Source organism: Pseudorca crassidens, chromosome 12, assembly GCF_039906515.1.
Source record: "Pseudorca crassidens isolate mPseCra1 chromosome 12, mPseCra1.hap1, whole genome shotgun sequence".
Classification (NCBI taxonomy): Eukaryota; Metazoa; Chordata; class Mammalia; order Artiodactyla; family Delphinidae; genus Pseudorca; species Pseudorca crassidens.
The window spans coordinates 65,090,041-65,117,476 of record NC_090307.1 but is presented as its reverse complement, the minus strand read 5'-3'; the positions used below and the strand labels follow the sequence as shown (position 1 = coordinate 65,117,476).

Genomic DNA, 27,436 nt, shown 5'->3' with positions numbered 1-27,436 from the left:
GCGGCGGCGGCGGCGGCGGCGGCGGAGGCGGTGAGTACGCGGTGGACTACGGGCGGCGGGTGGCCGGCGGCTGGTGGCCGGCTGCGTTCCCCGCGGTGCTCGGGGCTCGGAGTCGGGAAGCGGGTCTCGGGAAGTGGGGCGCGGAGTCGGAAGCGGCCGTACAGCCCGCCCTGCCTCAGTTTCCCCTTCTCGAGGCAGTGAATGCAAATCCAGCGGCCGGTCCGGGGAGACCAAGCCAACCCCGGCCGAAGGAGCGTTCCTCCCATTCCTGGAAGGCGTTTCCAGTGTCCCCGCCTGGGTGGGGCGTGGGCCCCGCAGGCAGGGCCGGTGTCCCTCGGTGGGGCATACTGGCCGGCCGGGAGCTGCGCGGTCACCGCGGGGCGAGGGTGGGTGGGCTCCGCGGCTGACGGCCCCAGAGCCCTGAGTCACGCTGCTCCCTCCCTGCGCCCTGCTGCGGGTGACAGCTGATGTCTCTCCGGGGAGGCAGCAAGTGCCAGGTCATCTGTGCGTCTGGACACGGTCTTCCGGGGGTGGCTCAGTACTCAGACCTTCCCCCCAGGGCGTCAGGGGAGGGCACTGGTCAGGGCTGCACGCTGGGCAAGTCCTTGTAGCCTCTGGACTTTAAGATGCCTTCCCGCCCAGCAGCTACCATGCTCGCCTCTGGGCCACAGATTTGACGTGGGCCTTCTGGCCTTGGACCGGTCCCTGAGGCTCAAGCCCCCATCTGTCCTCCACTGGGGATGTCACATGGTCAGCCAGGCCTGCCGCTGCCATCCTGCTGCGGACCTGCCCACTGATGTTTTGCTGTTGCTGTTTCCATGCGGCAGCTGTGCAGTAATGGTGCTGTATGGGGCGCCTGCAGCTGGTAGTTCTTGGGAATCGCTTTTTGCTGCTTGTTCCTTAGTCTTCTGGGCACCCTTTCACGGCAAGTGTTTGTTGGCCAGATACCGTTCACAGCAAAGAAAACTCAGGCTGAGGGCCAATGGTGTTCCCAAGGTCAGTAAGAGCCAGGGTTGGCCTCTCCTCCTGAGCCCCTCTCCCAAGAACCTTCCTGTGTCGGGTGACCTTTCGTGTGGGGTGGGGCTGCAGGAGGGTGGCTGTGTTGGCAGGTGGACACAGCAGAGCTTCTGTTCCCCCCTTTCTAGGTTCCCAGGGCTCCCAGTGGGCGGAGCATGTTGCCCTGGTGCTCCCACCCCCTTGGACCCCTGACCATTCACTTCAAAAGCATGTGTCCTGCAGTCCTGTGGCTGTGTGTTACTGGTGTGTCTGCAGAATGTAGGCCCCTCAGACCAGGCCACTAGCTGTCAGCTCTGCCCTGCTGCCCAGCCCCTGAGCCGTATTACTGCCTCACGCTTTCTTTGTGTTTTCATTTCTGGGCTGTCACTTTGATCATGTTTACCCTGGGTGTAGTCACATGTGGTGTTGTGGGGACTTATTCCTGTGCTGGCTGCTGCTCTAGAAGGCGCCTCCCAGTCCCACTCGCCTGTCCGTGGATGCTGCTGCTTCTGAGGATGTCAGTAGCCCAGGGCAGGGAGGTAGGCGGGCTGCTACAAATAGGGCCACACTCGTCACTGACACCCCAGATGTGTGAGGACTGGGTCCATCCTTTGGCAACATGTCAGCCGGTGTTGAGGACAGTTTGTTGGTCTGGACCTCGGGGTTTGGTGATGGGCTCTGAGAGAATGAGGTCACCCCTGGACCACTGAGTTCCCTTTTCAGGGTATTGATGAAGCCTTTTTTTTTTTCCCTCTCAACTTTTTTTTTTAGGTTGCAGAAATAATGGATACACGCTTAAAAGTAAAGAGGCCAGCCCCCACCTCGTGGTACTCAGGGCGGCTCTGCTGGGTCTTCAGGACCATGCCTACTATAAGTATTTGCTTCCACCCTCTTTCAAGGGGCTGGTGGGAATGCCCCCTTCCTCCCCTATTAACCATGTGAGCTATAGGGGCCGCCATAAGGCCGGGCTGGCCCCCGCCTTGTGGGGAAGCTGTTCCTGCCAGGAGGGGCCGGGGTGCGGAGCATCCAGAGCTCGCCGTGGCTCACTGTATCCCTCATCTGTGTTGCCCTTTTGAACCTTGAAGGGACAGTGATACTTGGTATGAGGCTGAATTAGTGCTCCTAAGACATCTTGAAGATCTCAGGAAAGAGTGTCGCCATAGAAAATGTGTCATGGTGAAATGCTACTTATCAGCCAGATGACAGAGCGTAGATTGTGGAGTTCTAGGTCGTGGGCGGGGAGGAGGGCGTGGTGTTTGGGGGGTGGCGGCGGGCTGCTTGGAATGATTAGGATGGCAGGGCTTTCTCAGCGAAGGCTCCAAACAGCGACAATGTGTTCCCATGTGTTTACCTCCTCTGCTGGCAGCCTGGGGGGACGTCACACGTCACTTGTAAAGAGCAGCTCCTGCTGTCCTGCTCTGCCCTGTGCAGGGTGGGTGGGCTGCCCAGCTCCTCTGCTCAAGGGCAGATGGACAGGCTGGCTAGCCTTGACCGCGTTCCTCCACATGTGTGCGGTGCTGGGCATAAGGAGTGGGGCCGCCAACTCTAGGGCTCCGTCACCCCCTGCCCAGAGCCCTAAGGAACAGCCAGAGGAGACTGATTGCTGGGACCCGGGGCCTCACTGTCCCGCTGGCCCAGGCCCCCTTGTTCCTGCTTGCTCGCACGCGTCCCTGCGTTCCTCGCTGCCTCTGGCCAGCGTGCTCCCCTGTCTGACAGAGGGAAGTGCTCCCCGAGGGCACAGGCCCCCACCCCACCCGGCGGTCACCTGAGTGTGTGGGTCCTTGTGCAGAACTCAGGGCAGCCTGGCCGCTCCATCCTGTTCTGAGGAGCTCTGAGCTGGGACTGGATCCGCCTTGCCCGGTCTCCCGAGAATTGCTCTTCCTGCCTCGCCCCTCAGTGCCCCCCACCCAGAGTAGCAACTCAAAGCCAGCGGGGAAGGAGGGCAGGGTCTGTCCATGTTCTCCTCATGGGCAGCTTTCCAGGTGGATGATCCTGTTTTCCCTACCGGAAGTGTGCAGCGTCCAGCTCCAGGGATGGTGCAGAGTGAGCCCAGCATGCAACCGCCATCCAGATCAGGGTGTGGACACCGTCACTAGCACCCAGACGTCTCCCTGCAGGTCTCCATTGTTCCCTGGCCAGGTGGCCTGCCCTGCTTCTGTACCCACGCATGAGTCTTGCTTCTTCCTTGCCTCGTACAAGCACCGAGTGGTGTGCTCTGATGGGTGGGGTCCCGCTCTGCCCCATGCTGCTCAGGCAGGTGGACACCGCTATGGACAGACAGCCTGGCTTCCAGCTCCGGGCTGTGGACTTCCTCGTCTGTGTCACTTCATGGACACGGGTGCCCCACAGGGTGCCGCACGGGTGCCCTGATCAGTCGGAGTTTTAGAAGCTTCTGTGAAAAGCCAAGAGGGAGACTCACCTTCCAGATACCACAGCATGTGCTGAAGCTCAGGGGCTGAGGGGCCGAGTGGTGGGGTGTCCAGGGCGTGGCCCAGGTGGTGGCAGACAGCATGCCCGTCTGCTGGGAAGCATGGGGGTCCGTGGCTCACACCTCCCACATAGGCAGACCCTGGATACATCCTAGAATGAAGCCCAAACGCAACCACGCACGGAAATCAAGAGAAAGGGGCTCTTGCTTTGGGATGAAGAGGGCAAGAGCCATGCAGTACAAGTGGGGGGACTTGCTGTGGAAGGACAGATGGGTTCCAATGGAGGCAGCACAGGCAGAGGGATGGGCCACCCCACCCCAATGCCACCGCACTGTGGGACAGAGGCCCTGGATCCTGGCACGGTGTGCCAGTGGCTGCTGGGGGATGCCAGCAGACCACCTGAGCATCTCCTGCCACTGCAGTGAGGGTGGGGGGAGCAGTGGCGGGTACCCTCGTGCTGGACGCCCCTGCGCCAGACATTGGAGGGAGTCGGCCAGGCATGCTCATCTAAGAGCGTCACCCCCTGCCCAGTGATTCCGCCTCCTGGGTGTCTGCCTGGGAGACAGGAAGGCACCTGTCGGGAAGGTCCTCAGCTTGTTTGTAGAACGTGCGTGCCGGGCCCTGCTGTGTTGCTCTGCATGAGTGGAAGCTGGATGGCAAGAGTGGATAGAAGGCACACGTGCCCTGGGCAGCAGCAGGCAGGTGGGGGACGCCGCTACCCCGGGCGTGGGCGAACTGCACGGCCAGGTGGCAAGAAGACAGGGTGGTGGGGTCCTTGCATGTGATGGAGCATACATCTGTGGAGTATGTGGAGCCATGGGCAGGGGCCTTCCTTCGGGGCCTTGCAGTGAGCACAAAATGACATGCCCCCCAACCCTAGTGGTGACAAAGATGGCTTCTCTCTGCCACCAGGCCCAGGGACCCACTGCCACGCCACGTGGGCACCCCGGGCATTTGTCAGGATGTTCGGCCATCTCACAGCCTGCATGCTCCGGTCCCGGGAGGCCCCCTCAAGACTGCTGCCCGTGAGGCTTCCCCTCAGCCCAGGCCACCGTCTGGGGTCTTCCTTCCGTGGGGGCCCGTCTGAGGCCTGGCTGCACCCCTGTATGCAAGGCAGTTGTAAGGCAGCCCCCCAGCGAGATACACATGGGCACAGTGATTCCAGGACTGTGGCCAGGACGGAGCCGGTTGCCCCACTGTGAGCTTTCCTGGGGGCTGCTCGCACCTGGGGAGGGTCAGCAGGGATGCTCAGGGGCACGCTGGCTTCCGAGCATTTCCATGACATGGCTGGAGCAGCTCGTTTGTGTGCCAGGGGGTGCAGATGGGCAGGTCCAATGCCCGGGGCATCCTGAGAGCATGTACAGGGGTCAGGAGACCCCACGTGTGCCCACACTATCACCCTGAGTGCAGCCAGCAGGCACCCCCATCCCCCAGAGCCCCCGTGTGGCCTCTGGCACCACCTGAACTCTTGGTGAGAGAGGAGCCTGCCCAGGATGTGCCCGACCTGGGAAGTGGGTCCCCATCTGTCCCTCCCCTGCCCCGTGGCACTGGGGCCTGGCCTCCTCCAGGTCAGTGTGTCACCTGCCCCATCGGGTGGGGGCCCTGCCCGCCTGGCCTGGGTCCCCCACTGCCATCCTGCTTGCCATGGGGCCAAGCGAGGGGGAGGGAGGGACCCCCCTCACCTGCAGAGGGCAGGCGTGTGGCATCCGACTGCCATCCGCACACCTGGCAGGGTGTGCGCGTCACCTTAGCGGCCTCCACGCCCGTTGGGCCGGCACTGCTTCCTGTATCGCTTGAAGCCGCAGGCTTTGCCCACCTCCAGGCGGCGTCCTCCCTGTGGTCGCTGAGGCCCGTGGGTGAAACTCCTCATCAGGCCCCAGGACCTTCCTGCCCACCTCTGGCTCTGCCTCTGCCTCTGGCCACCCGGCCCTCATGGCGGCCCCAGCAGCCAAAGAGCTCTGACGGCGTGTGGACACCCCGGGCTCCAGGTGGAGACAGGCGGGGCGGGGATGGCATTAGAAAGCCGGCGCGCTTCTGCCCTGGTCGACCCCCCTTCCTCGGCACCTGCCAGCCCAGGTGCTCTTCAGGGTGACTTCCTCCTGACAGGCTTAGGTGTCACCTGGTGAGGAGGAGCGCTGAGTTTACCTGGAGCAGTGGGACCTGTTGAACTGCTCCCCCCACCTCACCTTCCCACTCCATGGCCTTGGAAGCCTTGGGAGCGGAGGGGAGCGTTTCCCAGGAGGGGAGCGTTTCCCAGCAGTGGAGCGCCCCAGGCAGGATACCCCAGTTAGTGCCCCGCTGCAGTGCAGTGGTGGGACAGCAGTGGTGTGTCCAGGGCTTGCTCTGGGAGCCCCGAAAGTCACAGGGGTGTCAGGGAGGATTCGCCAGGCCCCGAAGAGGGTGTTGGAGTTCGGCCTGGGTGGGGGCAGGATGGGAGAAGGGCCCTGCACCCACAGGACCTGCGAAGGAGGGTGCTGGGGGTGGTGGGAGTGAAGCGGGAAGGGGAGGGGCCAGTTGGCAGCGGGCCTGGCTCGAGTGGGGGGTGAGGGATTGGAGAGAAAGGCAGTTCCTGATGGTCTCCTCCCCAGGGGCTGGCTTTCCTCTGGTCCTTCCCTCCCAATGACCGCGTCTTCACTCTTCACTGAGGCCGCGCCCTGGGTTCCGCGCCCACACTTCTTGCAGCAAGCTGCCCGGAGACCTCTCGGCAGCCTTCCTCTGACCACGGAGCACTTCTTGCCACCACCTTCTGGAGGGCTTGTCTGCCACCCACCTGGGCCAGCTAGGGTGGCAGGGTGCTGCAGCCGAGTTGGGGGGCTCTGCATCTGGCCTGTGAGCAGCGGTGGCCGGCGACCTCACCCAGTGCCAGTCATGCAGCCTGGGCTGGGCGTGGGGGGGATGGCAGGCATGCTGGCCTCCTTTGACGGCCCAGAGTAGTGTGTTCCTGGTGAGGCAGCCCTCTGTCCTGGAGGGGCCGGGGTAGGTGGGATCTCAGCAGGGCTTCTCCCATTGACCTCGGCCAGCCTGGTTGCCACAGATGACACATTGCCTGGAGCATCCTTGTGTCTGGGAGAGACCAGCCCCCTCAGGGTGGGGGACCTGTGTCTTCTGTGCTGGACTCCGGTCACGTGGCAGGTGCTGGGAGCCCCGCCAGCTACACGGGACGGGTGGGATGACCCGGCCCTGTGACGCCCAGGGTGCTTCCCATCACCCTGCACTGCGTTCTGGGTGGTTCTCATTCTCTGTGCCTAATCTGCTCCAACATTGCCTGCCAAGTTTTAAGTCGTACTTCCTGGGGCTTCTGTTTCTAAAGGGTCTTTCTGGTGCTGGGTGGACCCCCCGTTTACTCTTTATCATGTCCTTTCCCTGCAGATATTCCTGAGCTCCTTTCTCCTGCACTCAGTGGCTGGTTTTTGGGACGTGTGGGGACTACTGCTGGTTCTTGCTGTGGTGCTTTGTTTTATGTGGTTCTTTCTATTGTACTGCTTTTTGTTCTTGAAATTATTTGTGAGACTTCTCGGAAGTCTGTGATGAAGAGGAAAACTTTGGTTTGCCTGGTGCCCAGGGGCACTGCCAGTGCAAGCACCCATCAGACCAAGTCCCTGGACCCCCGGTGTGGCCTAGCTCTGCACATGGAGCTTCTCATGGACCACCCCCACTTCTGTGCGCCTCCCCTGCGGTCCTGGTGTGGCTGTGGATACAACCCCCCCACCCTAGGTCCCTGTCCTGGGGCGGCTCTGGGCCGTGTCTTCTGTCTCCCTCACCCCTGAGGCCACCAGAGCCCGGTTTGCCCCATGGGCCAGCGCCCTGAGGCAGGAGCCGCTGCTGTACTCTGCTCTCTTTCCTCTCTGGGTTCCTGTGTTCTCTGAGATGTTGGCTAAATCCTGCACCACCTTGTCAGCTCTTGGTTGCTTTTAATATTTTTCACCTTCTTTCAAGCGTTTGGAGTTGCTTTTACCAGGGAGGTTGCTCCCAACAGTCTGCCTACTAGTATTGGGATCATCAGGCACTCCTGGGATGATGGCCACCAGTGGACACTACCAGGCCGCCCTGGCGGGAACCCAGCCTGTTCCCATCACCTTGGGGAACCCTTCTGCACAGGGCCCTTCGGCATCAGCACTGCATGTGGCCCAGCGTCCCTGGTGGGGGGGCAGCGGCTGGCAGCCCATCTCACATGGTGCATGTCCCCTAGCGCCCTGGGCTGCTGGAGATGGTGCTTGTCACCGCGGCAGCGCCTCAGCTGCACAGCCACAAAAATTGGTCCTCTGAGGCTGTCACCACATCTGTGCCCGGAGGAACACAGGGCTGAATCCTGGGGGTCCCTCCAGGGCCCGTGGGGGCTGACAGGGAAAATAGTGGGGTGAACCCTGACCCTGCCACCCGCGCCAGCCAGACCAGTGAGCATGAGTGAGAGGAGGGTGGGATGCCCGAAGGCCTTGTGCGCTGGGCAGCTACTGCATGGCTCTGAGCCACGGTTGTGTCTGTGGTGCTGGCCTTGGGCTCCGGCCCCTCCTCGGCTTCTCTTTGCATGGTGGCCAGAGCCACCACGCCCGCCCACCCACCATGCGATGCTGGCATGGCTTTGAAGCCGGGGTCAGTGTGGTGGGAACATCCTCCTGTGAATCCCAAGGTGGGAAGTGTTCCATTTCAGACCCCAGAACCAGAAGCAATTGCCAACAATCCAGGGCCAACGAGGTCACAGGCGTCAGGGGAATGTCTGACCAGTGCCCAGGAGCATGTTTACAGGGATGGGCGAGTGTCAGGGCAGCCGACACGCGGTCTCCTCGTCCAGCGAGGGTCTGGGTGTTGTGAGCCTGTTCCATTTGGGCAAGGGAGCTTTGCAGGTTTGGGAGGCAATTCTGTCGTCTGCCATTTACTCAACTAATTTTTCCTTCTCCCGCAGACCTCGTTACCCCGTGTGAGCCAAGCCACCCCTTGGGGACCCATGTGCATCATCTTCTTTAAGTTCGATCCTCGCCCCGTTTCCAAAAATGCGTACAGGTAACCCCCTCGTGCTGCGTCTGCTATCCTGCTCGGCCTTGGGAACACGCCATCCTCAGTGCCTGTTTGGGCTCCATGTGCGGGGTCGGGGGCAGAGGCCAGGCCCTGGGACACACTGCCCGGGCCCTGCCCTGCCCTCTCCCACAGTGGCCACTCAGTGTGGGCAGGGACCCTGAGTCGATGTGCAGAGATGCTAAGACTGAGCCGCTGAAGGTGGCCATGTGGGCAGGATGGGGGAATGACGTGGGTACAGCACAGCCCTGCACCTCTGACTGGGGATCAGGTGGCAACAGAACAGTGGCAGGGAGCGAGACCTGGCTTGTGGGGCTGGAGCCTGTGGCCAGTGAGCAGTCTGGGTGGTGAGGGCAGAGTGCAGGGGGTGGGTCAGGGAAGCTGGGGGACCAGCTGGAGGAGGCAGGAGGCTGAGGCCAGGGAGGGGCCACACGGTCTGGTTTCCTCTCCTCCCCATGACCCCTGGCTCTGGACGGCGCCCCTCCATTCCCCGGCACCCTGGTGGGAATCCACCGACATTTATCCACATGGAGAATGAGGCTGGGATGTGACCCTCAATCACAGATGAGCCACTAGTGCGACTGCTTAAGAAGTTTACATCATCTCAAGATCTGGAACATTTCAACTGGCTTCTGGGATTCCGTGCTACCTGATGTGTGGCTGAAGTAACTCATTCCAGGCTGGGGAATGGGGAGAAAGGGGTGCCCAGTGTCCCCTTCCTGCAGGGGAGTGGGCAGCAGGGCCATGCTGGGGGCCGGGAGTTGGCCCTGAACAGCCCTGACAGAGCATGCCGTGTGAGTCGGGGTACAGCCAGGGGACAGAACCCCGGAGCAGTGATTCGAGCAGGGAATGTCTAACTCGTGGAAATATAAACTGTTGTGAGATCGGGGTGCCCGAGGCAGAGCCTGTCCTTCATCCTTGGGCTGAGACCCAGACCTTGTTGGGGGCACAGCCGTGGCATACCGGGCGGCCGGGAGCTCTCTGGGCACTTGCTGGAAGTCTGCCCGCTCTGCTCACGCTGGCTGCTGTCGGGCGTTTGTTGCTGGGGAAGCCGCACCCAGAGCCTGGGAGAGAAGCCTCTCCCCCTGCAGCGTCCCTCCAGCGCCCTCTGCTGACAGAACTGGACCCGCAGCCACTGCAGAGCCCCCAGGAAGGGCAGGAGTGGGGCTGAGGCAACAGGTGGATGGATCACTGGCGCTGTCGCCTCCTGCGCTGAGAGTGGCACTCCTTCCTCCTGACAAGTGAGGACACGCAGCCTGATGGCCACCGAGTCCATGGCTGCCTTGGTTCTTACTCACGGATTCAGCCAAGCCCTGAGGTCACCCCTGTTCTCCTGGGAGGGAGAAGGAACGGAAGGGACGGGGAGGGGAGCCTGCGTCCTGCCACGACCTGCCTCTGACAGCTCCAGGGCTGGGACTCGGTCTCAGCATTGATCTCAAATGTTGTCCTAGCCTGATGGCGCTGGAGGTTGAGAGGGACTTCTGGCTCCGGGGTGGGCAGCTCTCACGTGTGATGTGGGACTAGGATGGGAGGAGTGGGGGTGGGGCTGCTGTGGGAGGGACACTGCAGCAGGGCCGTGAGGAGAGCCTGGTGAGCTGACCCTGGGCCCATCGGAGACCAAGGAGGGGCCCCCAGCTCCTGGAGTGGGGGGGGCAGGCTCAGAGCCAGGAGGCCTGGATGTCCTCACCTGGGCTCCCTCCCACCTAAGCTGTCACTGCCCTGGCTGGCAATGCAGCAGCTTCTACCCCCACCCCAGTGCCCATCACTGAGTTCACTGCCGGCCCCCCACCCAGTGATGTCAGGAGAAGATTTGTACTTTGTGTGTGTTTGTGGTTAAGTATACATGACATAAATTTACCTTTTTTTTTTTTGCCGTACGCGGGCCTCTCACTGCTGTGGCCTCTCCCGTTGCGGAGCACAGCCTCCGGACGTGCAGGCTCAGCGGCCATGGCTCACTGGCCAGGGCCCAGCTGCTCCGCGGCACATGGGATCTTCCTGGACTGGGGCACGAACCCGTGTCCCCTGCATCGGCTGGCAGACTCTCAACCACTGCGCCACCAGGGAAGCCCAAATTTACCATTTTTAATCGCAGGGCTCAGCGGCATTAAGCATTCACACTGTCATGTAACCGTCACCAGAACTTCCTCATCTTCCCAAACTGACACTCTGTCCTCAACAAACACTGACTCCCATCCCCCTCCCCAGCCCCTGGCACCCACCCTCCTTCTTTTTGTCTCTATGACCTTGGCTCTTCTAAGTCCCTCATGGAAGTAGCATCATATGTTTTCTTTTTGTGTCTGGCTTTTTTTCACTCAACATAATGTCCTCAAGGTTCATCCACATTGTAACATGTGTCAGGATTTCCTTCCTTTTTAAGGCTGAATAATGTTCCTTTGTGTGGATGGACAACATTTTGCGTCGGCGTCCATCCTGTCAGCGGACACCTGTACTGTTCCCGCTTCTCAGCTGCTGTGGACATTAGTGTACAAGTACCTGTCCCAGCCCTCCTTTCAGTCCTTTTGGGTATATACCCAGAATCAGAAAATCCTGGATCACACGGAACCGCCAAGTTGATTTCCTCGTGTGTCTTCTGATGGCTGTGCCAGAGGCTCCCTGCAGCGTTGGTCCATGTCCTCATGTTGGGTGGTGGAGTGGGTCTTTGTGGCGCTTCGTCGTCATGCATCATTGAGACTAGGTCCTCTCCCCACAGCCAGAAAGGCCCAGACCCAGGGCCGCCGTCCACTTGGACACCGCTGCCCACAAAGCCTGTCCGGGGCCTGGGACCCACACAGTCCCCTGCTCCGGCACCTTCGACATCACACCTGTTTTCACCTGTGTTTGTGAGCTAAGGTCACCCGTGTCAGTAATGCTCCAGGGTCAGCTGATTGCAGAGGACTCTTCCATCTGGGTCTGTGGCCATCCCTGCCGTGTGTAAGCACTGATCTACACAGATCACCTCTGCCCTGAAGGACAGAGTGGGACATCCTCACTCTGATGCTGTGGGCGGTGCCGCTCCTGGCTTTGTCCTTTCCAGTCTCACGGGAACCTGTTTTCTGGCCTCCCTAGAATTAGTTCCTGAAAGATGAGGCCAGCCCTGCCAGCCCCACCATGCCTGTGGGGTTCTTGAAGCCTCTCTCCCCTCCTTGGGCTGCAGCCAATTTAGAGCGTGTGTCCTGTGGGCTATTCAGCCAAGTGCCCTCGTGGGTGTGGGAAGGGAGGGGAGACAGCCCAGTGTGGCCGGGAGTACATGTGAACTGCCTCTGCAGAGCAGCTCCAGGCCTGATGTTGGGCTGGGCCGTGACTGTCATGGACCCCTCATCTGCACCCCACCCCCATGTCACCAGCCCACTGCCCTCCATATTGGGGCGCCCATCCCTCCAGACGTGGCAGCCCTCCCCCATCATATCCCACTGCCATGTCCCCCCAGACACTGCCCAGCATGATCCCCCAGGCGCCCTTGGGTTTGACCTGCCTTCCAGGCTGCATACCTGCCCACCCACAGGTGCTGCGCCCTCCTGGGGTCACCCCTGGGGGGTCCCGGCCTCTGCACCGCACCCCCCATCACGCCTGAGGTTGCCCAGCACTTGGAACCTCCATATTTTGCCGACACGATGAAAGTTCCAAATCAGGGGACCCCGAGTTCATGGGATGGGGATGTCCTGGGTGGGCCTGACCTCATCGGGGTGGCCTGCAGAGGGACCAGCCCCTCCTCAGGGAGTAAGCTGCTGCCCTTGGAGGGGCCCGTGGCCAGAGCTTGAGGGCAGCCTCCAGGAGGCGAGTGACCTCGGCGCACGGCAGGCGAGACCAGGGCCCCCAGTCACATGGCTTCAAGAAACTGACCCCTGCAACAGCGGAGACGCCGCCGACCAGCACCTGTGTCACCCCGGGGCTGAGCACCTGGCCGAGATGATGGGTGGGCGTTGCTTTAAGCTGCCGCATTTGTGTAGATGTTTGGCTGCATAGAAGACCAGCATACTCCCGTCAGTATGGTGCTGTTATGGCTGTCACGTCACCACCCTCCTTGTCAAAATGTCATTTAGACCCACAGGTTGATGCTTTTACTGGCTCCACCTGGAGGGACTGCTGGGTCAGCTGTTGCCCTTTGGGGTGGCTTCCATGGAGGTCGTCACTACTGGACACTTCACTGGACCCTGGCCTGTGCACCCGTCACTGCTGCCAAACTCCCCCCGGCGGTGTGCAGACCCCTGCCCTGACTGTGCCCAGACCCACCCCTCAAATGGTGACAGACCCTTTCCATGACTGTGCCCAGTGGGACTCGGAAGTGAGGAGTGAGGGGCTTCCTCTCGCTTGGAGCCTCCACGTGGTACCATCATGCCCACCAGCAGTTCGGCTAAACAGTGACTCTGATGAAAGCAACCCAGCGCTTCAGGCTCCTAGCGATTAGCAAACATCTCGCTTCTTGTCTACAAATGGGCAGTTGGAGTAAGAGGACAGAGGCACTGCTCTTTCGCTTTGTTCTTTTCCCTAAGTTTTCCTTTCTGGAGTCTTCACAAGAATGGGAACCAGAAGCCACGGCACCGGCCTGGTTCGGGCTCAGCCTCCCGTCCCCTGCGACTGCAGGGGTCAGGCGAGCGGGCAGGTGAGGGGCGCTGGGCACCTGAAGGAGGATGCTTGATCCTGGCACAGGAGCCACTGCACCCTCTGGGGGGCCCAGGCCCCGCAGCCAAGTCTCCCCATGCGGGGAGGGGGGGCATTGCGCTGTCCTTCTCCTGACTGCTGGTTAGCCAGCTTCTGCCAGGATGGGTCCCGGACTGGGTCCCAGGGGGACAGGGCAGACATGGCAAGGGGCCATGGGGTCCAGGTCAGGGCCTGGCAGCTGGAGCTGCAGAGGATCCTTCTGTGAGCGGCTGCAGCTTGTGTCAGGGACAGTGAACCCCCCCGCCCCCTGCACCTGAACCTGGCGCAGCCCTAGAGCCAGCTGTGTGGAGGGACAGCCAGGTCACAGGCTAGACAGGTATCCTGAGGGTGGTGAGGCTCCAGGGTGGTCCCTGGCAGTGCCAGCGCCTGTGGCCGAGGTGACGTGGGAGGCACAAGTGGGGGGTGACACGTGCACACAGGTGAGAGACTTCCAGGGCCCTGGGGTGCCAGCACTGGTTTTGCCTTCAACTTTGTGAGTGTCTTTGTTAATTCACATTTTACCACAAGCCGATATTCATGAAATCAATGAGTCGATGCAAACAGTACTTCTGAAGACTTCTGAGGATCTAACCCCTGACTCAGCGAACTTGGTTTCAGACCCACTGTGGCCCCAGGTGCCGTGCCCACCTGCAGTGCTTGGAGGGTCCTTCGGTGGCCACTCTTAGACCCCGGGGTCTTCGGGACCCTGTGGGGTGACCCTGCCCACTCAGTCGCCGTCTGTGTTCATAGTTATTTTAAATGGCAGAGCTGACCGAAAACTTCGTTTTCTTACCTCAAAACCAGGGCCCTGAAAACATCGATGTCTTTGCTGATTGTCAAAGAAATACTTGTTTGATTCATAATACAAAACACTAGTGAAACACAGAAAAGTCCTCACTCGCTCCCTCCCAAAGACACCCCAAAGCGCGGGATGGAGCAGCCCTTGGAGTCCCTGAGCGCTGGTGGGAGGCTTACAGGGTGTCCCTCAGGGGAGGGACCGAAAGGCAGGAAGACACGCCCGCCCAGTGCCCTGTTCCGGGTGGCGGAGCCAGCAGGGCTGAGCCAGCAGCCACCCATCTCCTCCTCCCAGTGGGGTCCCGTCCTCTCTGGGACTTGCCCAGGTTGCTGCCTACCAAGGTGCTTTGTCTTGGTAACGAGAGGAAACACGTGACTCTTCCACATTCACGCGAGACCCTCAGCCGTGCTCTCTCCTCAGGCTCATCCTGGCCGCCAACAGGGACGAGTTCTACCACCGGCCTTCCAGGGCTGCAGACTTCTGGGGGAACAACAACGAGGTCCTCAGCGGTGAGTGTCCCCGCTGTCCACCCAGCACTGTCCACTCAGCTTCACGTGCCCGGATCCCCGGGGGAAGCAGCTGGAAGGTGGGGGTTGTATTTGGATCCACCATCCGCTGCGGTTGGTCTCGTGTGAGGCATGATTTCAGACCGGTCACCTCGGAGCATCATGGTTATGCGTGCACGCGTGTGTGTGTACATGCATGTGTATGTGCATGTGATTCTGTTAGACACATGCACCCCTTGCCCCAGGGAGAGTGGCCTGAGTTTGGGGAGCAGAGGCCCGGCTGGCAGGGCTGGGGGAGCCGATGGGGAGCCCATGGGGTGGAGTGGAGGTGACCGCACCCTGCCTGCCCTGCCGGTGGCTTCCGCGGGCCCCTTGGAGGGAGCAGCTCCTATTCCTGCAGGCAGGGGCCACTCGGAGGACGTGCAGACAGGTGTCGGCCGGGCCAGGGACCCTCTGCCTGCGGAGCCTGGAAGCTCGTCTGGAGCATCCACGAAGGCCTCCAGTGTGGACTGGGGTCGGGCAGTGGTGCTGCGTGGGAGGAGGATGGGAGTGGGGAGACCAAAGTGGGGGTCTGAAAGGAGGTGGGGAGAGCTGTGAGCGGGGCCCTCAGGGTGGGAGTGCAGGAGGATGAGGCTGGGTCTCGGCCTCACCAGAAGCTGCTCAGGAGACCTTGGATACCTGCTTGCTCGGGAGTGCGGGGTGGGGCTGGCGGGGAGGCCCCCGCTGCCTGAGCTCTGGGCACAGCGGTCATGTGTGTGGGGACTTCAGCCAGGCTGGCCATGGCTCCCCCAGAGGTCCAGTGGCAGGCCTGCTGGGCCACGGGAGGGGGTCCTAGGGGAGCCTGTGGGCATGGCCAGGACCATCCTGGGCTAGGACGGAACAAAGGGATCGTGGGGAGAGGGCAGGCCGTGTGTGTCACTGCTGCAGGGCACGCATGGGAGGCTGAAGTGGGGGCTGCTCAGGACAGGTGAGGTGAAGGGTGAGGAGCTGATCCTTCGGGAGGGAGGCAGGAGGCACTGCTGGGGCACTTTGTCGATGAAGACATGGAGGCTTAGACGAAGGGTGAGCCTGCCTGGGCCCCTTGGCTTTCCTGGCCCCTGGGTTCCACGCTTCCTGCCCTGGTCAGTGCCCATCCCGCTGGGGAGCCCCAGCCACTCAAGTCCTTCACCCTTTGCAGTGGTTTGGAGGCGGCCCCTGGTGCGTTGATACGCGTCCTGCCAAGCGGGAGGGTGGCCCTGCTGCACCGCAGTGCTGGGTGGGCCCGTGGCCACCACGCCTGGCTCAGGCCTGGGAGACCCCAAGGTCCACCCCCTCCCTCTGTCTGGCATCGCCCAGCGTGCACAGAATTGTAGCAGCAGCGTCAGCATTGCTGGGGACTTGTTAGGCGTTCAGGAACCTCTGGGTTCTGTTTCTTCAAGTCCTCCGTCTCCTGCTGTCTCTCCTCAGCCCCCCCAGTCACACGTGTGTCAGTTTATCTGAAGTGATCAGTGCCCTTTGGTTATGCTTGGTTCACTTAAAAGCCCTCTGTTGTCCCTGCTCCTTTTTAGGTGGTTTCTATCGCCATATCCTTTACTCACGTTCACTAACCTTTTTTTCTTTAGTGTCTAACCTGCTTCTAATCCCATTCTGCATATTTTTCATCTCACACACTGTAGTTTTTATCTCCAGAAATTCCACCGTGGTATCTTCCTTGTCTGGACTGTGTTGTTTGGCCAGATGTGGAAGCTTCATTCACTTTCTAGTTGTTGGTTTGTCAGAGGCCTCTGTGCTCTGGATGTGGATCCTTTGCTGGATAATTGTGTCACTGTCTCATTTTCTTCATGATGTCCTTTGGTGAGCAGAATATTTTATTTTAATGAAGTGCTGTTTATCTTCTGTTTTGTGACTTGTTCTTTTTGTGTTTTACCCACAAAGTCTTTGCCTATCGTGAGGTCGTAAAGATATTTTCCTCTGTGTGCTTCTGGAAGCCTCCTGATTTGGGTTTATGCTTAGGTCTGTGATGTATCTCAAATTAAACTTTGCGTGCGGTGCAAAGCAGGGACTGAGCCACGCCTACCTCTCCGGCTGTCCCCACAGCACCAACCAGTGGGCCTCCTCTGGCCTGTGCATGACTACGGCAAACTGGCTGAAAGTCAGTTGATCACATCCGTGTGGGGCCGTTGTGGACTCTTGTGTCCCACTGACATGGCTCGGGTGCTGCAGCCTCTGAGCAAGTCTGGGAACCAGCTGAGGTGAGCCCTGTGGCTTTGCTGCTTGTTGGGACTGCTGTGGACGTCCTGAACTTCAGGGCCAGCTTATGAATTTCTATAAACACCAGCCCACAGGGTCTTCACTGGGATCATGTCACCCTCTTGGTCATTTGGGGAGAACTGTCATCCTTTTTCTGTTTTGTTTTATTATTTTTTTATTGAAGTACAATTGATTTACAAGTTTGTCTTAATTTCTGCTGTTCAGCACAGTGATTCAGTTATACATACATATGTGTATATTCTTTTCCATTATGGTTCATTATAGGATATTGAATATAGTTCCCTGTGCTGTACGGTAGGACCTTGTTGTTTATCCATCCTATATGTAATAGTTTGTATCTGCTAATCCCAAACTCCCACTCCATCCCTCCCCTCCCCCCCCTTGGCATCCACAAGTCTGTTCTCTATGTCTATGAGTCTGTTTCATAGATATGTTCATTTGTGTCATATTTCAGATGACACATACAAGTGATATCATATTATATTTGTCTTTCTCTTTCTGACTTATTTTACTTAGTACAATAATTTCCATCCATGTTGCTGCAAATGACATTATTTTATTGTTTTTTTTATAGCTGAGTAATATTCCATTGTATATATGTACTACATCTTCTTTATCCATTCATCTGTCAGTGGACGTTTAGGTTGTTTCTATGTCGTGGCCATTGTGAATAGTGCTGCTATGAACATTGGGGTGCATATATCTTTTCGAATTAGTTTTCTCTGGGTATACGCCTAGGAGTGTGATTGCAGGATCATATGGTAGCTCTATTTTTAGTTTTTTCAGGAACCTCCATACTGTTCTTCACGGTGGCTTCACCAATTTACATTCCCACCAACAGTGTAGGAGGCTCCCTTTTCTCCATACTCTGGGAGAACTGTCCTCTTGACCATGTGAGCTTCCCGGGCAAGGAACAAGACTCCTCCTTTAACTAGGTCTGCCTGACGTCCATCCCTCAGCACACACGTCTTTCCTGTAACATTTTCCTAAGTGTTTTGAAAATCTTTCAGTGCTGTTGTAAATGATTAATTGAATTTTCATTTTCCAGTTCTTGCCAAGTATTCACTTACTGCAGTAGGTTTTTTTTGTAGATCCTTTTGGATCTTCTTCACATACGATCCTATCTTGTACAAATAAGGACAGTTTTGCTTCTTTCAGATCTTTGCAGCTTTTAGTTCTTCTACTGTTATAACTTATTACTGTTATAATAATAATATGTTAATGACTTAGCTATTTTCACTCCAGTTGTCAAGTGAAATGCCCCTCTGGCCTGGGGAGACACTCTCCTGGGGCTGTAGTGGCCTTGCTGGCCCTGCGGCGGGGCCCACGGTTATGGAGGGTTGCAGCCTGCGGGGCTCCTAGTGAAGGGCCCGCCGAGGGCTGGGTCCTGCCTAGGGAGGACAGCCAGTGTCCCTATACCTGATCGGGATGCGGGGCTGGGGCCTGGCGCAATTTCTGCGATGGAGCTGGTGCTGTGCCCCCAGCCTGATGCCCACCCAGGCACCAGGATGTGTTGTGCAGGGGCCGGGGGTTCCCAGGGGCATCAGGTGTTGTCCCGGGAGAGGGTCTCTCCCACATACCCATGGTCCCCAGGGGCTGCCTCAGACTGCGGTGTTCCAGCCCCCGTTTCACCACAAGGGCTGCTGGGCTGGTGGTGACACTGTTGTTGCCGCAGGGCTGGACATGGAGGAAGGCAAGGAAGGCGGCACGTGGCTGGGCATCAACACGCGGGGCAAGCTGGCGGCACTTACCAACTACCTGCAGCCACGGCTGGACCGGGACGCCCGGGGCCGAGGTACGGGGCGGGGGGCGGGGCTTCCTGGGCACCTGGAGGGATGGGAGGAGTGACGAAAGGAGGGGCCCTGAAGCCCCCTGGCTGGCAACGCCGGGAGCCACCCTCGGCCTGGCCATATGGCTCCCACTTGTGGCCATGGCATGGCTCCCGACTGCCGTGTTGTCACTGCCCATCTGGTAGACATATACTGTCCCCACTGAAGACGTTTCCCCTCGTGCTGGACTTCCACGTCGGGGCACAACAGGAAAAATTTTCAAAATCAGAGTTCTTGGTGCCGACCTCCTTGGCTGCCGGGTCGCTGAGGTGTGGCCGTCCCGTGGGGGACCGTCAGTCTCCCCAGGAGAGGGGCTCAGTCCTACTGCCCCGGCCATGGGTGTGTGTCCCCTGATGCAGGTGAACTCGTGGCTCAGTTTCTGACCTCAGACATGGATAGCTTGTCCTACCTGAAGAAGGTCTCCGCAGAGGGCCACCTGTACAACGGCTTCAACCTCATAGCGGCCGACCTAAGGTGGGTCTACCGGCTGGGGATGCAGCCCCCAGGCGCCGCACAGGGCCGGGTTGCAGGCTTGGCAGGCAGCGGGAGCCGGGGCATCTGTGGCAGCCTCTCTGGGGACATTACACCTGGTGGGCTCAGGGAGCGTCCCAAGGGCCGAGCCCCTCCCAGATCCACTGTCCTGGGGACTCAGGGATCCAAGCTGGGGCAGTGTGAGGGCCGCCAGCTCCTGCTGTGGGAGCTGGAGTAGGGCCGGGGGTGCACGCGGGCCAGATCGGTCCCTCCGTCTCGTCTCCTCCCCGCTTCTGTGGCTGAGGAGCCCGTTTTTGAGCCATACCTCACTTGCCCTGTGGTCTGGTGGCAGAGGTGCCCCGGTGGAGAAGGCGGTGCAGGCACAGCTGGGTACAGAGACCCCGGGCCCCATGGTGGTCGGGCACTGCCGAGTGCTGGGCAGAGTGGGTGGCAAGGCTCACGTCGGGTTCTGCAAGGGGCTCGGCAGACGGCTCCTGGGGCAATGACGCTGTCCATGCCACCCATGGGCCCTGTCGCCAGAGGATATGGTGGCCGGGAGCTTTCTCCGCCCGGGGTGGGGCAGACCAGCTGGGAGCAGGGCAGGAGCAGGGGCAGAGGGGCCTGTCCTAGAGGCGGGAGGAGCAGGTCCCCCAGGGAGGTGCAGGCCCTCGAGTCTAGGGCGCCTGCGCTGGCTGTGAGATTCAGGAGTCAGGTTGCTGGGACTCTGCAGGAGGCTGGGGCCACGTCGGGAAGTGGCAGTTGGGGTGTGGCCAGGCCCATGTTGGCACACACAGAGATGCTGGGCAGGGTGGGGGGCAGATAGCTCAGCAACAGCGGTGCCTGCACGGATGGTGCCACCCGAATGCTGGGGCCCGGGCTGTGGGGCTTGCCAGGCAGCGAGGGTTGGGGACGCCCTGTGGCTCCTGTCTGACCCTGTCTCCCCTCTGGTCCGCAGCACAGAGAAGGGAGATGTCATTTGCTACTATGGAAACCGGGGGGAGCGTGAGCCTGTTGCCCTGGCACCAGGTGAGGCTGCTCTGGCGGGTGGCACAGGGTGGGGCTGCTCCTGTGGGGACCCCAGTACTTTCAGGGACCGGGTCCCTGCTGATTTCCCTCCTGGTGCTGTTTTTCGGCCGTTCGTGTACCTTGTGCCCAGTAGTGGCCATGGCCTCACCCGGTCCACATGAGGCTGCACACAGGTTAGATTGCCTTCCCCCTGTACCGAGTCCCTGGCTGTCTGGAGAGAATTGGAAGCTAAAAGGCACAAAAGGACGCAGAGACCTTCCCCCGCAATTCTGTGGCCTTTGTGGAAGCATCTGGAAACCACCCCATAATGCCCTCAACTGTGACTAGAGATGCTTCTTTTCTGCTAAATTGCTGCTTAGAAGGAATTCTTTTGAACTCCATCCTATTTCATCCCTGAGCCAGCCGCGCCTGATCCATGTCCCTTAAAAAAATAAACAACAGCTCCATTGAGACATAACCGCGTGTCATACAGTTCACTCATTAGAGTGTGCCTTCAGGTGTTTTACTCTATCTACAAAGTGGTGCAACCATCACCAAAATCTAACTCCAGAACATTTTCATCACCTCACCAAGAAACCACACCCACTGGCACTGTCCCTGGCCCCTAGAAACCACTAGTCTCCTTTCTGTCTCTGTGGATTTGCCTATCCTGCACATTTTACATAAACAGATGCAGACAATATGTGGCCTTTTGTGTCTGGTTTCTTTCCCTTTCTGTAATGTTTTCAAGGTTCATCCATGCTGTAGCGTGAGTGAGGGCTCCATTCCTTTTTATGGCTGAATAATATTCCATCGTGCGGATTTTCTGCCTTTTGTTTATCCATCATCCACTGAAGGACACTTGGTTGTATCCACCTTTTGGCTATTGTGGAAAATGCTGCTGTGAACATTTATTATGTTTTTGTGGGGAAACGTTTTCATTTCTCTTGTGTGTGGACCTAGGAGTGGAGTTGCTGGATCATAAGGTAACCATTTAACCTTTTGAGGAATTGCCAGACTGTTTTCCAAAGCAGCTGTACCATTTTATTTTCCCAGCAGCAACTTATGAGGTTCCAGTCTCTCCCCATCCTCGCCAAGACTTGTCACTGTCTGACTTTTTGATCGCAGCAGTTCTGGGCTATGGTGCGGTCTCACTGTGGCCTTGATTTGCATTTCCCTGATGGTTAATGACGTTGAGCAGCTTTTCATGTGCTTGTTGGTCATTTGTGTATCTTGTTTGGAGAAATGTCTATTCAAGTCCTATGCTTGTTTTTAAATTGGGTTGTCTTTTTGTTATTGAATTGTAAGAATTGTTTTATATATTCTAAATACAAGTCTCTCATCAGTTACATGATTTGCAAATATTTTCTCCCATCCTGTGGGTTTTTCCCCTTTCTCGTTGGTCTCTTTTGAAGTACATCATTTTAAATTTTGATGAAGTCCAGTTTTATGGGGGTTTTTGTTGTTGCTCATGCTTTTGGTGTCACATCTAGGAAGTCATTTCCTAATCTGAGGTTGTGTAGCTTTTCCCCTATTTGGTTTTAGCTCTCATGTTCAGGTCTTTGAGACGTTTTCAATGGACTCTTGTGTGTGGTGCGCAGTGGGGGTCCTGCTCTGTTCTTTGCATGTGGCTGCCAGGTGCCTGATGGATACAGTGTGGTGATGCCGTGGCTGGCGGTGTGACTATGGGCCCCACAGTGCCAAGTGGCAGTAGTCGTGTCAGAGTTGGCCCGGAGTCCGGTAGCAGCAGAGGGTAGTGGCTCTCTGTCCTTGGTGCATCTTTTCAGGCCGCATGGCTCTGGGTTGGCTGCCCCTGCTGCCTCTTTTGAGAAGAGGCTCTGGGGGCCTTTCCACCTTGAGACTGGGACTCTTCTTGAGAACTTGTCCTGAGAAACTTGCTCTAAGCCCCTACAGCGCCCCCAGCCAGGGACCTGGCCTACGCCTCGGGCCGGCCAAGGTCAGCGGGCTCCCTGACCCCGGCTGACCCCGGTGGGCCGCCTCCTGGCCTCAGGCTGTGGTGCTCCCAGCCTTGACCTTCTCAGGTGGACCCCCACGTCGGGCTCCCCCACTTATGGATGGACCTTCCTCTGCTGTTGATTCCGATCACCCACCCCCAAGGCCTGGCGAGTTCCTGGACGCATGTAGAGAAGGGGCGGGTGGGTGGAGTTCCAGCCAGAGTCCCCCCCACCTCCCACGCTGGCCGAGCCAACCCCTCCTGCAGGGACCTACGGGCTAAGCAACGCGCTGCTGGAGACGCCCTGGAGGAAGCTGTGCTTCGGAAAGCGGCTCTTCCTGGAGGCCGTGGAGCGGGGCCAGGCGCTCCCCAAGGACGCCCTGGCCGCCCAGCTTCTGGACGTGCTCAACAATGAAGAGGCGTGAGTGCTGTGCCACACACACACACACACACACACACACACACACACACACGCCCCCGCCCCCCGCCAGCTCTGAGAGGTGGCTACTGTCCTTCCACAGGGCCTGCACGGCTCTGACCGGACAGAGCCCATGAGCTCGTGTCCCTGGGCCTTGGGAAGCTCCTGGTGGCCCCAGCACAGGGACTGGCCCCCACAATGGAGCCCTGAGTTAAAGGCTAGATGGAGGTTCGAGGCCTTGACCTGGAAAGTGCCCGGAACAACCCTTGTGGTTCCCCCAGCCCCTCTCTGAGGCTGGTGGGCTCCTCAGGCGCTGCAGGGCTGTGGCTGAGCGTTGGCGGGGATAGGTTTGGGGCGGCCAGTGGTGACCCCTCCTCTGTCCTTCAGGCAGCTGCCAGACCCAGCCATTGAGGACCAGGGCAGGGAGTACGTGCAGCCCATACTTAGCAAGTACGCAGCTGTGTGTGTGCGCTGCCCGGACTACGGCACCAGGTACGACGGATGGGCCGCTGGTGCGCCCTCCTGTCCCTGGAGGAGCCCATCTTGCCCAGCTCCTCCCCACCTCCACCCTGTCTAGAAGCCATTGCAGGTGTCTGGGCACCACCCCAGTGGTGGTGCTGGGAGCCCTGGGGGTTCTGAGCAGGGAGGTGCCTGGTCAGCCCAGGGCCTACCCTGCTGAGAGTGGTGGGCGATCAGGGCTCATGCTGCAGAGGGTGGGCAGGGCGGCCTGGGGGTGTTTCAGAGGGGAGGTGATAGGACTTGTGGGCAGGGGCCTGCAGGACCTGCGGCTCAAGACCCTGATGCCTCACAGGGGACCCTCTGCTCGCCGAGACAGAGGCTGCTGCTCTTTGTGACCCATCTCGAGCCAGGCCAGTGCCCAGCAAGGCCCCTCGCACCTCTGGTCTGATCCATTTGGGGCTCTGACTGGCGTGCAGGGGTCCAGGGGCAGCGGGCTGAACGCAGGCCCCATGCTCTCTTTCAGAACCAACACGGTCATCCTTGTGGATGCAGATGGGCACGTGACCTTCACAGAGCGAAGCATGCTGGGCACGGACCCCTCTTGCTGGGAGACCAGCACCCACGAGTTCAGGCTGCAGAGCTAACCCCCACCCGGGTGTGGCCGGGGCTCCCGGGAGGCCCTGTCACAGGTACTGCCTGTGACTCGGCCAGCGTCCCCCAGGGCCAGAGCCCTCTGATGTGTGTGAACTGTTTGCATCCCCATGTCAAGCTCGGGGTCCAGCCTTATGACAGAGGCCCATGGCCAGGTGTACGGGAGGCCCAGGTGTGCTGTGCCTCCCCCGGCCCATGCACAGAAGCTCACACAAGGCACACGTGACACCCATCATGCATGCGCGCACACGTTACAGGCAGTAGACGTGTACACACGTGCTCAGACACACACACGCTCCAGGCATGCGCCCCCCATGCGAGCCAGACACGCAGAGCTGTGCCTCTCAACACCCACACGTGCTTCTGGCCAGTGAGTCTTGCTGTGATCCCAACAACAGAGTGGATGTCTGTTTCAAAGCGGCCCCTCCTCTCCTGGGCGTAGCCAGTTCCTGACCACCAGCCCTGCTCTTGGAGAGGACACAGGCCACATTTGAATGAGGAAAACCTCCTCCATAGCAGAGGCACAGGCCGCTGGGTGGGTCCGGTGGTTCTGTGGGTGCCGAGGGGTCCTGTGCATGGAGCTATCTTGTGAGGGAGCATCCATATGCAATGGGCTGCCTCAGCAGGCTCTCAAGCCTCCACCTGTGCAGGGGGATCATGGGTTCCGGGCAGGCCCATCTCAGGGAGGGGACACAGTTGCCCCTGCCATTTCCCTTCTCCTAGGGAGTTAAACTTCATAATAAGACTCTGTACTTAAATGTGAGACGCTGATAATAAAACTCTGAGGCCGTGGTGAGCCAGTGCATTCCAGGCCCTTGACTCTGTGACAGGATGACCAGAGCTGCTGTCCGGGAGCCCCCAGGAGCTCCTGGGGCCCAGACCCCGGTGCAGGGCTCTTCCACATTTCCCTTTTGCTCATGGCCTCCTGAGCACTGTGACGGAAGCCAGGAGTTCATCCGGGTGCAGGTGGAAGCCCCGGGGAGCCGTGCACACGGGCTGGACCGTGGAGGCCAGGGGATGGCAGGAAGGGCTGGGCTTCGGGTAACAGAGCAGGTGGAGTCTGTCCTACCCCAGGGCCCTTGTTTTGGGCAAGCACCTGGAGCTCCTGTCCCCAGCTGGGGCCGGGCATTCGGGGGTCCTGTGTCCAATGCTGACACTCAGGCTTCCCTCCGCCTCGGCGGTCGACCCAACTTGGCCTTCTCAGTGCAGTGACTGCTCGGGTGGGCTGTAGACCTTGATTGGGCCCAACCTGCCTCTCCATCCCTTCTCCCTTCCTGCTCACCACCCCACAGCCAGGCATGAAGGGGCTCCCAGTATGATGCAGCCTGTGCCCCCCACCCACGTGTCCAGCTGAGCCATGGCTAGCCAGGCTCCCAGCTCCGGCACTGCCAACACCCTCTGTCTGCTTTAGCAGGCCACCCCGCACCATGGAATGGACCAGGTCCCCACACCAGCGCCTGCCCTGGCCAGGCAGGTCTGCCCTCGTGGGGCGCCGCTGGACTGGGTACAAAGCCATCTGAAGAGCCTTTCAGATGTTTGCCGCTGCCCCAGGGACGGGCCTGCACAGGAAAAGCTTCCCCACACTTGTCATGGTCCCCTCTGCCCCTGCCTGCCCTGGGCTCCCTGGCAGCTTGGAGCCCCTGAGGAAGGGGCAGCCCAAGACTTGTTTCTATTGTTATGGGCTGAGTTGTGTGCCCTCCAAAAGATATGTTGGACCCCAGCAACCAATACCTCAGAATGTGATCTTGTTAGGGTCTTTCCACAGGTAATCAATCAAATGGGATCGTTAGGGTGGCCCTAATCCAATATGAGTGGTGTCCTTATAGAAAGGGGGAAACGTGGACACAGGGACAGACAGGCACCCAGGCAGACGTCTGTGAAGACTGGAGCTGGGCTGCCTCACGCCAAGGAACCCCAGAAGCTGGGAGAGAGGCCGGGACACGTCCTCCCCTGGAGCCCTCAGAGGGAGCAGGGCCCTGTGACACCCTGCTCTCAGACGTCCAGCCTCCAGAACTGTGAGAATAAATTTCTGTTGTTTAAGCCCCTCACTTGTCGTACTTTGTTATGGCAGCCCAAGCAAGATTAAAAAATTGTGACCTTGCTTTACACACAAGGAAACTGAGGCTTGGGGAGACACAGTAACAGCCCCTCAGTCCCCAGGTGGGTGGGGAGGCAGAGCCACGAGGCCAGGAGGGAAGACGATGAGGGCGAGGTGGTCCTCAGGGTCCTGCCACACCCGGCTCACCCTGCTGCCTGGCACCCCTGCCTTCGCCTCACTTGCCCTGGCTCTTGCCACTGCTCCTGCTCCAGGGCCTTTGCTCTCGCTGTCCCCTCTGCCTGAAGGGCTCCTTCCCCAGACACCCAAACCGCACTCCCCCTCGTGTCCCGCAGGTCTTTGCTGAAGTCCCGGGCAGTCGACCTGTCTAAGGCAGTCTTCCCTCCCTTGGTCCCTGCTCTGCATTGCTCTGTAACAGAAAGCGCTGTCTGATGTGCTGTGCATTTTGATTGACTGTTTCTTCTGTGTCTTCCTGTCGGAACAAGAGCTCCAGGAAGTCGGGACCTTTCCTCTCTTGTCTACCCCTGTATCCTGATGCCCAGGCCAGGTAGATGTTAGAGCTGAGGATGACAGTGCTGGCCCTTCCCAGGCCCCATTGGCTCAGGCCAGTGTCTGGAAGTGAGGTCGGTGCTGTAGGTGGGTTTGGGACCCTGGGAAGCTGTCTCCTAGAATTGCTTTTGACATGCCCAGAAAGGCCTCTGTACTTGTCACCAGATGCATCTGATCCCTGAGTCCCCAACATGGGTCTCTTCTCCTGGGCAGAGACTCTGCCCCTTCCCAGATGAGCTGCTTCTGTTCTCTGGCTCCAGGATAGCCAAGCGGAGGTGTGCAGGCACAGAGGCTGGAGGCGTGGAGCTGAGCGAGGCAGAGGCATGTCTACGAGCACACATGGCCAGCCTAGGGACACAGGAGACCTTGGGTCTAATCCCATGCGGGCCTGGGCTCCTGGCCTTCTGCCCACAGAGACCGCCCCCCCATCCCCCCATCATCCCATCTTTTGGTCTCATTTGCCAGCAGATGGCATCATCCACGCTCTCCAGAGGGAAAGTTTTCCTCCCCCAGCTTGGGCTGGAGTTCCAACTTCCAGGTGTTGATCTTTGTGACTCCAAGGCTGGAGCCAGGTGGGGATGGTGGGGAGGTCCCGTGGTAAGGTCCTTGTCCATCACCCAGTTGGTGCCAGGCCAAGTGGAAGTTGGCTGTAGTGTGCAGGGCTGTTTCAGGTCTGACTGGGGTAGGCAGGGTCCCCACCTCACCAAGCAACAAAGCGTGGCGAGGTGGCTAGTTGGAGGGTGCTGTGCTGAGGGTTCCCATGGGCTCTGACTGCACTGGACAAAGTCAGCAGCTGGCTGAGTCCAGGAGCCAGACCCTTACAGGGCTCGGTGTCCACTGAGGTTCCTGGTGCTGTCCCCTGGCGCAGCCTGACAAGCAGAGGGGCAGGCAGGGAGGGAAGGGCCTGGGTAGGCCTCCAGCTTAGTCACCTGCAGCACCCCTGCCCCACTTTTTTGTAGGAAATGATTTCAACTTGCCACAAACTTGAAAAAAATAGAACAAAGAATCCAATATCCTTTGCACAATTCCTCCCGACTGTAACTTTACCTAACCACAGTAAACTGTATTACAACCATGAAATTAGCATTGACCTTTTCTGAATTTTACCAACTGTCCTGCTAATAACCCTTGTCTGAGTTCAGACCCCTCATCCCACTTAGTTGTCTCTCCTTCAGTCCAAGACAGCTCCTCAGTCTCTCTTTGACTTGAACAATCCTGACACTTTCTGAAAAGCACTGGCCCGTTTTTTGGGTAGAAGGGCCCTCCTATGGGTTTGCTGGATCTTTCTTCACGATTACATTCAGGTTTTGCCTTTGGGGCTTTAATGTGGATATATGTCCCTCTCAGGAAGCCGTCCATACGTCCCTTTACTGGTGCTTTTTTCATTTTTAATCGAGGCATCATTAACACACAAAGCAA

General features: G+C 59.0%; 1 protein-coding gene across 6 annotated transcripts; it reads left to right on the top strand.

The window, feature by feature from the left end:
* On the top strand, positions 1 to 25,452 carry TANGO2 (transport and golgi organization 2 homolog). 6 transcript variants are annotated; one of them, XM_067699865.1, is made up of 9 exons: positions 1 to 30; positions 8,326 to 8,423; positions 14,290 to 14,378; positions 18,301 to 18,420; positions 18,814 to 18,928; positions 19,881 to 19,951; positions 22,152 to 22,305; positions 22,690 to 22,794; positions 23,285 to 25,452. In XM_067699865.1, the coding sequence occupies exons 2-9, from the start codon at positions 8,368 to 8,370 to the stop codon at positions 23,403 to 23,405; spliced, it is 831 nt and encodes a 276-aa protein (XP_067555966.1). In that variant the 5' UTR covers positions 1 to 30; positions 8,326 to 8,367; the 3' UTR covers positions 23,406 to 25,452. The 6 variants fall into 6 exon arrangements, with proteins under 6 accessions (XP_067555966.1, XP_067555964.1, XP_067555963.1 ...); XM_067699863.1 differs by lacking the exon at positions 1 to 30 and having other exon boundaries at positions 23,285 to 23,450; positions 25,243 to 25,452; XM_067699862.1 differs by lacking the exon at positions 1 to 30 and having other exon boundaries at positions 23,285 to 23,450; positions 24,827 to 25,452.
* Positions 25,453 to 27,436: the final 1,984 nt, after the last annotated feature.

Bases quoted from the DNA above. Each gene is read 5' to 3' on its own strand.
- TANGO2 (XM_067699866.1), top strand. From the start codon at position 12,803: ATGAAAGCAACCCAGCGCTTCAGGCTCCTAGCGATTAGCAAACATCTC. The intron at 14,379-18,300 runs GTGAGTGTCCCC...TTGTTGCCGCAG, and splicing joins CAACAACGAGGTCCTCAGCG to GGCTGGACATGGAGGAAGGC. The intron at 22,306-22,689 runs GTGAGTGCTGTG...TCTGTCCTTCAG, and splicing joins GTGCTCAACAATGAAGAGGC to GCAGCTGCCAGACCCAGCCA.